Here is a 9009-nt window from a genome sequence, read left to right on the forward strand (position 1 = left end):
TGATTTCTGAAGGATCATGTGACACTGAAGACTGGAGTAATGATGCTGAAAATTTAGCTTTGCATCACAGGAATAAATTATAGTTAAAAATATATTCAATTAGAAAACATTTATTTTAAATTGTAAAAAATATAAATATTTGTTGATTTAATAAATGCAGCATTGTTGAGTGTAAGAGACTAAAAAATCTTCACCGACACCCATTTAAAAAATCTTACAGACACCAAATGTTTTCTTAGTAAAGTAGTATATTAACAAAGCAGTGTCTGGTTGAGTGTTATGAATATCAGTGTGTATGCTGTATTGAATATTGTCTCACTGTTGTCTCAGATCACATGGCTGGAGGGGCATTCTCTGGCTCAGACTGTGTTTACGTGTCTCTATGTTCATAATCCGGATCTGATTCAAGACCCTGCTCTCAAAGCCTTCGCTCTGGGCATCCTCAAGATCTGCGACATCGCCCGCGAGAAAGTCAACAAAGCTGCTGTGTTTGAGGAGGCAAGACACATTTTTTATGAAGTTATGACAGTGTCTGGTGTGATTACCGATGACATAATATACAGTGGTGTGAAAAAGTGTTGGCCCCCTTCCTGGTTTCTTATTTTTTTGCATGTTTGTCACACTTTAATGTTTCAGATCATCAAACAAATTTAAATATTAGTCAAAGATAACACAAGTAAACACAACATGCAGTTTTTAAATGAAGGTTTTTATTATTAAGGGAAAACAAAATCCAAAACTACATGGCCCTGTGTGAAGAAGTGTTTGCCCCCCTGTTAAAACTGTGGTTTATCACACCTGAGTTCAATTTCTCTAGTCACACCCAGGCCTGATTACTGCCACACCTGTTCGCAATCAAGAATCAGGAAGGGGACCAACACTTTTTCACACCACTGTATAGTTAAATGAACGAAGACCCAGAAAAAAATCAATTTAATCTTATAGACTCAGTTTAATACATTTCCTTCAGTGTAAATTTTGCTGTTTGTTTATTCAGTGAATATGGATTTATGTTTTCCAATCCCAGGAAGATTTTCAGGCCATGACGTATGGTTTTAAAATGGCAAACAACGTAACAGATCTGAGAGTGACAGGTGAGTGTAAAGACTATGATTTAAAGATTGTGATTTATATTTTGCTTAAAATTAAGGCTAAAAGTTTTGCATTTACTTTTATATTTATTGTTTATTATCATGAGTTAAGTGTCTTTTCTCACTAGTTCTCAATACTGTAATGAAAACAATCATTATTCAACAAGGATCCATTAAATTGATCAAAAGTGGCAGTAAAGACATTTATAATGTCACAAAAGATTTTCATTTCAAATAAATGCTTTTATTGTGAACTTTTTATTAGTTGAAATTAGTATAAATGTTTCTTGAGCAGCAAATCAGCATATTAGACTGATTTCTGAAGGATCATGTGACACTGAAGACTGGAGTAATGATGCTGAAAATTCAGCTTTAATAAATTACATTTAAAAAATAAACTTTTGAATGTTACTTTTGAAAAAGTGAAACATCTCGACTAATTACTGAAAATTTAAAAGAGGAATTAAAGAGAATATTGAGGGAAAATATTCTTAATTGTCATGGAAATAATGTACTGATGCAAAAAAAAAAACATTGGCTACATTTTCCTGCAATATGTAAATTAGCGACGTTATGACTCGAACATGTTTTTATATGTTCATTCAGTTTCTTTTCATTTCACCATTTCAAATGGAAATTTCTGTAGGAATGCTAAAAGATGTTGAGGATGAACTTCAGAGGAAAGTGAAGGTATCTCTAGACTTTTCACGAGTCTTCCCATATTTTCAGCTTTTTCTCTTCTGAAGTATGCGTCTCTTCCGTTTTCTTACAGAGTACACGCAGTCGACAGGGTGAACAACGAGATCCTGAGGTTGAACTGGATGTAAGCTTAACATATAAACATTTCCCCCAAATACTCGACCCTCAGATACAGAGATAGGTGGATGGTTTGGCTGAAGTTGATGTATATTGTCAGCTAGACAGTAGCACCGTTCAGAGAATTCTGCGATTTTCTTTCTCTTTTGTCCTCCTCAGCATCAGCAGTGCTTGGCTCTGTTCAGTCGTGTTAAATTCACTCGCCTGCTGCTCAGTGCTCTCATCTCCTTCACTAAAAAAGAGGTATGACATTATTAAATTCACTCAAGCATATTGCTTCAGAAGATGATTCATCAGTTCATTTCCTGGTCTTTGATTGGTTGATTTGACATTTCAGACGAGTGCTGTCAGTGAAGCACAAAAGCTGATGACTCAGGCTGCTGACTTACTGCCAGCGATTGACTCCACCGTACAGTACGGCATACAGTCACAGAATGACACAACCAAAGGAGGTAACCGTAACAGTCTGAAACATTGTTAATCAATATAACACTCGCAATAAACTTGATGCTTTTAAACTTGCTGTCAGCTAGAATTTATTACAAGATTTTCTTCTTTAAATTTAAAAATGCAATTAAAATTGTAATATTATTTTTTTATTTAACTTAATATTTCAAATTCTATTTTTTATTTAATAGCTTTCATTTTATGCTTAATTACATTAAAAATAAATAGAAAATTTTCGAATTTAATTTAACATTTCTTACTTTAATGAATTAAATTGTGATTTAATTTTTAATATAATTAATTGTTTGTTTTAATTGAACCTCATATTTTTATTGTATTTCTAATTATTTTTAATATTCTTCATTTTATTTTTAATTAAATTTAATTACTAAATGTAAAATTTTAACTCCAAAACGGCGCCAATGGAAGTGGACATTTCTGCGGGTGATTTAATAACAATGCACAAATTAAAGAACACAGACGCAACATCTCATTTCCATATCGAACAATGCAATATACCAAGCGCAGTGCAAATGAGTGTAGTTGCAAATAAAGAATAAAGAAATAAAGAAGCCACGGTACGTTGACAAGAACCGGAGGCCAACAATGAAGGTTTGCTAGAAGTTTTTTTGATAGACCTGGTATTCCAAGTCGTCTTTTATTTCCTGAAGCAAGTTAAAAATCGCATGGCTTGGCAAACGACATGTTCGGATGATGTGTTCTTCTGGCATTCCAAATAAATTAATACTTGTGGAAAAAATCCTCTCCTTCTACCACGTGCTCGCTGTTCTCTGCTGTGCCTCCTATAGCAACAATAATTGCAGCCATTTCAAGCGCAAAATAGTTTAAGACATGCTTTTTTTGGGCGTTAAATAATGGCGCAAATGCCAGTAATTTGATGAGCGCAAACTTTAGTAAAGGGCGTTGCGTGATTCACGCTCCTCCCATAACTTTTGTGTCTGAAAGGGAAACTCCTACAAATACATATTCAATAAGGTCAGGCGCAAAAATAACTGTGTCCATGCCTCTTCAGCGCTAATTCGTCACTGCGTGTCTTTAGTAAATCCTGACAGTACTATTTTAACGCCAAAAGACGGTTTGCGCTGGCGCAAGCTGTTAGTAAAACTGTCCCTTAATGTTTAATTTAAATTTGTATTTATTTTGTCAGAGAAATTGCTTCTTGGACTTCCACAAACCTTAACGCCATGGTTTTTGCAGATCACCCAATCATGATGGGTTTCGAGCCGCTGGTTAACCAGCGCCTGCTCCCGCCCACTTTCCCACGATATGCCAAGATCATCAAAAGAGAAGAGATGGTCAACTACTTCAGCAAACTCATTGAGCGCATTAAAACTGTCTGTGAGGTCATCAACATAACCAACCTGCACAGCATCTTGGTAAATACCTCTCAGTATAAATACATGCTTTCTAGGGTTGTTATAAAGATAGATGTAACTAATGCTGCTGAATGTGTTTCAGGATTTCTTCTGTGAATTCAGTGAACAGTCTCCATGTGTGCTGTCCAGGTCTCTGCTGCAGGTGAGACCGTCTTCATATGACATTATAAATCTCTTCTGTGGTCAGGAAATGTATTTTTAATGCTTTATTATCAACGAATAACACACTCAACACAACTATATCACATATATTATGTTACACATTGATCAGGAAATGTAGGACATGATGGTTGGTCTTGGCATGTAGATAGTCTTAATGCTCACCTGACTGCTGTCTGTCTGTCTGATACAGACCACGTTTCTGATTGACAATAAGAAGGTGTTTGGGACTCATCTGATGCAGGATATTATTAAAGATGCACTACGGTATTTTGTCAGTCCACCTGTCCTTTCCCCAAAGTGAGTGATTATTTGTATACATTGTATTATTTGCTTATTAATTAAGAGTTTTTTATAATAAATGACAAATCTTATTAAAGAGGTTGTGTAATTTGTATTTTTATTTTATTTTATAATGTTTCCTAAAGTGTACTTAAAATATTAGTAGTATTTTTATGTTTAAAAAACTATTATTTAGAAATAAAAGAACATTTTCTAACCGAATTTTAGCATTCTGATTTAAAAACTCCACGTAAAGGGCCGTGTTTTCGTTAAGACTTCAACGGAAATGGCCACTGCTATGATTGGGTAACATCATTGCATATTAAATAAACATTTACGCGTATCACAGCTGCTGAGATTAAGTAATGCTAGTTTTAGTCCAGTGGACCTGTTTTATTTTTTCTCCTGCCTGTCCTTATCGACTTACTAAATTCTCAACTCATGACGCCTTTAAGATCACATAATATTCCCGTCTTGTTTTAACACTGTTTTATTTGTTCACAGATGCAGTTTGAACAATAACCACCAGGCTAAAGACTACATTGACTCGTTTGTCACACACTGCACACGGGTTTGTGATTCATTTTGTTGAACATGTTATTATGACAGGTGAAATAGTTTTTTTGATGTGATGACATTTTTTTGATGTGTCACAGCCGTTCTGCAGCCTGATCCAGATCCACGGACACAACCGAGCGCGCCAGAGAGACAAACTGGGTCACATACTGGAGGAGTTCGCCACCCTTCAGGATGAGGTGCGACGTAGATGGGTTTTATTTGGTTAAAACCAACGTGTGAATTAAACAAAATGGCCCCGTTTACTTTCTTGACAAGTTTCTCTGGTCTAATTCCTCTCAATTCATTAGTGTTTGTTATTACAAAGACCTTAAAGGGATAGTTCGCCAAAAAATGGAAAAAACTGTCTTATAAATCGGATAGTTCCGGTCCTTGATTCTGATTGGTTGAGCCGCGTTCGAAGCTGTTGTAAATTACACTACAATCATACACCTTTGTTTACTTCTGTGTGTTGCTCGGCAACCACTTTGTTGGAACTAGGGATGCACGATATTATTGGACCAAATACTGTTTTTATTAATATCATTACACTTTATTTGCTCTGTAAATGACCATGTTGAGTGAATGATTCAATGACTCCCTTAAAAGATACGAAGATCGCTGCACCTACTGCTGTAACAATGTGACCTGTCAATTAACAAATCAGTAAACGAATATTTAATCTTCAAAATATTCAAGTCTGCAAGATGAATCAAAAGTCCCACCAACAATAAATGCTACAACGTAGGTGTGCCAGCCACACTGACACAAGCTTACTGTTAGGGGCTGTTCACACAGAACGCGTTTTTCCATTACTTTTCCGTTGTTTTTCTTTATAAACGCGTGTTTGACTGTCATGCGCACGCATTTTGCATCGTCTCCCAGTGTTTTTAAGACGCCATGTCAAGTTAAAAATGTTAACTTTTACACACAGCTACGGTAATCAATGTCAGTTCTTGAACTTTGGACCAATCAGAAGACACCGGAGGCGGGGCAAGCATTGCAAGCTTTTGTTTACAGTAGTAAGTTGGCATGGTAACGGTTTTATTTGAACGGTTTATGTTTTTTCTTTGCGTTTTTTGATGCAAAGACGCGTTCTGTGTGAACTGCCCCTTAGCTATTATACAGGTGCATCTCAATAAATTAGAATGTTGTGGAAAAGTTCATTTATTTCAGTAATTCAACTCAAATTGTGAAACTCGTGTATTAAATAAATTCAATGCACACAGACTGAAGTAGTTTAAGTCTTTGGTTCTTTTTTTTCCCACTGTGTACATCATAAGAAGTGATCGCTTTAGAATACACTGGATTAAACTCCTTTAATCTCTGGGCATGTAAACGTTCAGTCTGTTGTCATAATATGAGCAGTAAGGCATCATTGAGCGTGTTGGTTGCTGTTTAGGCTGAGAAGGTGGACGCTGCTCTTCACGGTCTGCTGATGAAGCTGGAGCCTCAGAGGCAGCATTTAGCCTGTCTGGGCACCTGGATCCTCTATCACAACCTGCGCATCATGATCCAGTACCTGCTCAGCGGCTTTGAGCTGGAGCTCTACAGCATGCACGAGTATTATTACATCTACTGGTATGACACGCATGGTTTTACTGCTAGAAACAGTACACAAAATAACACGTACTAAGAATGCTCAGTATATTTGCAATACACACAGTTTCAATATTGGTGCATCTCTGAAAGAGACCCTAAATTAAGTCCAAAGTGCACATTAATGTGGGAATTAGCATTACACATATAAATAAGTTAGCAAATTACAACAGAGGTCATTTGCATATGGTCTTAAAGGGACAGTAGCAAAACAGCCTGTTTAATTCTGAGAGTCAGAGGAAGGTTGATAAGTCTTTCTCTCCGTGCATGTACAGGTATCTGTCGGAGTTTCTGTATGCGTGGCTCATGTCCACGTTGAGTCGAGCGGACAGCTCTCAGATGGCAGAGGAGAGAATCCTGGAGGAGCAGCTGAAAGCACGAAGCAGCAAGAAGAGCAAGAAGAAGAAGAAAGGTTTTCACAGCCCGGCAATCAAATACAGTTTTCTCTGTAGGAGTGTGATGTTTCAGTCTGACTCATTGGGTTTTCATTGTCTCGTCAGCTCGTCCTCTGAATAAAGAGATCACCATGAGCCAAGCTTACCAGAACATGTGTGCCGGCATGTACAAGGTAACACCTCACATACAAATCTGTCAACATGGCATTTGCAACTTTTGTAATGTGACATGTTTCCGAGTGACAGAGAATATTAAGCTGTAAATAACAGAAATCAATCATAATCATCAGGATTTGACTGGTGGGTCAGTGATAAGAGTGTTCGTAACAAAGAAGGACCCTGGTACTGACTCTTCTGTCTTTCTTTTCTGCAGACTATGATAGCATTGGATATGGACAGAAAGGTGCGCAAACCTCAGTTTGAGCTGGACAGCGAGCAGGTTCGCTACGAGCATCGATTCGCCCCTTTCAACAGCGTCGTCACACCGCCGCCAGTGCACTACATCCAGTTTAAGGTACTACTGCTTTGAGATGATGTTTACTGCAACCATTCTATCCCAAGATTACAGTAAACAGAGTGTGTTTGTATGTGTGGATGCAGGAAATGTCAGATCTGAAGAAGTACAATCCTCCTCCTCGCTCAGCTGATCTTTATATGGCAGCCAGTAAACATTTCCAGCAAGCCAAACTCATACTTGAAAACGTCACCAGCCCTGATGCAGAGGTACGAACTCTCTTTATACTGCAATGTGAAACTTTCCAATCTTATAACAGAAATATAGCCAGTAGGGATGGATATGATTACCCTTGACTAAAGTAAGGCCCTACATTGTTTCTCTTTGCGAAGTGGTTTCATTTGGATATTACCATAAATGTATATTTCAGAACGGTAAACTACTGTTAAAAAGTTTTGGTCTGTAATTTATTTATTTATTTATTTTTGAAAGAAATAAAAAAAAAAATTCAGCAAGGATGTGTTAAATTAATAAAAATTAATGGTAAAGACTTATATTGTTAGAAAATATTTCTATTTTGAATAAATTTAGCTTTTTTTGTTTGACTTTTTATTCATTAAAGAATCCTAAAAAAAGTATCACGGTTTCCAAAAACATAATAAGCAGCAAAAGCTGTTTAAAACATTGATAATAAATCAGCATATTGTTAATAAATCAGTGATTTCTGAAGGATCATGTAACACTGAAGACTTGAGTAATGGATGATGAAAATTCAGCTTTGCATCACATGAATAAATTATATTTTACATTATATTAAATAGAAAATTGTTATTTTAATTTGTAATAATATTTCACAATATTACTGTTTTTCCCCCTGTATTTTTAATCAAACAAATGCATCCTGAGCAGAAGAAATGTCTTTAAAAAACATAAAAAATCTTACTGATCCCAAACTTTTGAATGGCAGTGTACACTGATGATCAGGTTTGAAAGGATATATACGTTTATTACAACTATTTTAGTACTCCTATTGTAACCTTTGAAATGTAATGAAACAAAAGGAATGTAATGAAATCAAATAAAATAACAAGCAGTCTGACCTCGAACCACGTAGTTCGATTAGCAGAGGGCCTGCTTTCTCCATGTTGAACTGGTATATGGGGTTGTTCTTGAAGGTATCTCTGTAGTTTCCACAACCTCCTGCACTGGCCCCCTTCCACTGGCCATTTATCTACACATAGAGAGAGATGTTAAACCATCCGGAAGTAGTTTCCAACAAAAACACCCACTTAGAATATTTTAAACAGCGAGATCTGAAGAAGTACAATCCTCCTCCTCGCTCAGCTGATCTTTATATGGCAGCCAGTAAACATTTCCAGCAAGCCAAACTCATACTTGAAAACGTCACCAGCCCTGATGCAGAGGTACGAACTCTCTTTATACTGCAATGTGAAACTTTCCAATCTTATAACAGAAATATAGCCAGTAGGGATGGATATGATTACCCTTGACTAAAGTAAGGCCCTACATTGTTTCTCTTTGCGAAGTGGTTTCATTTGGATATTACCATAAATGTATATTTCAGAACGGTAAACTACTGTTAAAAAGTTTTGGTCTGTAATTTATTTATTTATTTATTTGAAGTCTCTGCATTGTTTTGGTCAAAAATAGAGTAAAAATAGCAATATTATTAGTATTATAGTTTTCTATGTGAATATATTGTAAACATTTTTTTTATTTATTTTTTTGCTATGATCAAAGCTGAATTTTCAGCATCATTACTCCAGTCTTCAGTGTCACATGATCCTTCAGAA

At 36.2% G+C, this 9009-nt stretch overlaps 1 protein-coding gene across 1 annotated transcript in view; it reads left to right on the plus strand.

Annotated features, from left to right (window-relative positions):
- naa35 (N-alpha-acetyltransferase 35, NatC auxiliary subunit) overlaps window positions 1-9009 on the plus strand; it is a 21393-nt gene that overhangs the window by 7242 nt on the left and 5142 nt on the right. Inside the window, exons 6-21 of the mRNA XM_016455150.1 lie at window positions 331-498; window positions 1028-1094; window positions 1738-1781; window positions 1864-1914; window positions 2067-2150; window positions 2245-2359; window positions 3573-3751; window positions 3834-3893; window positions 4104-4210; window positions 4697-4763; window positions 4849-4947; window positions 6150-6328; window positions 6622-6758; window positions 6847-6914; window positions 7115-7255; window positions 7342-7464. Of these exons, the coding sequence (XP_016310636.1) occupies window positions 331-498; window positions 1028-1094; window positions 1738-1781; window positions 1864-1914; window positions 2067-2150; window positions 2245-2359; window positions 3573-3751; window positions 3834-3893; window positions 4104-4210; window positions 4697-4763; window positions 4849-4947; window positions 6150-6328; window positions 6622-6758; window positions 6847-6914; window positions 7115-7255; window positions 7342-7464 (1689 nt within the window). The remainder of the gene's footprint in view (window positions 1-330; window positions 499-1027; window positions 1095-1737; window positions 1782-1863; window positions 1915-2066; window positions 2151-2244; window positions 2360-3572; window positions 3752-3833; window positions 3894-4103; window positions 4211-4696; window positions 4764-4848; window positions 4948-6149; window positions 6329-6621; window positions 6759-6846; window positions 6915-7114; window positions 7256-7341; window positions 7465-9009) is intronic.

This window comes from Sinocyclocheilus anshuiensis, unplaced genomic scaffold, assembly GCF_001515605.1.
Source record: "Sinocyclocheilus anshuiensis isolate Anshui unplaced genomic scaffold, SAMN03320099.WGS_v1.1 scaffold449, whole genome shotgun sequence".
Classification (NCBI taxonomy): Eukaryota; Metazoa; Chordata; class Actinopteri; order Cypriniformes; family Cyprinidae; genus Sinocyclocheilus; species Sinocyclocheilus anshuiensis.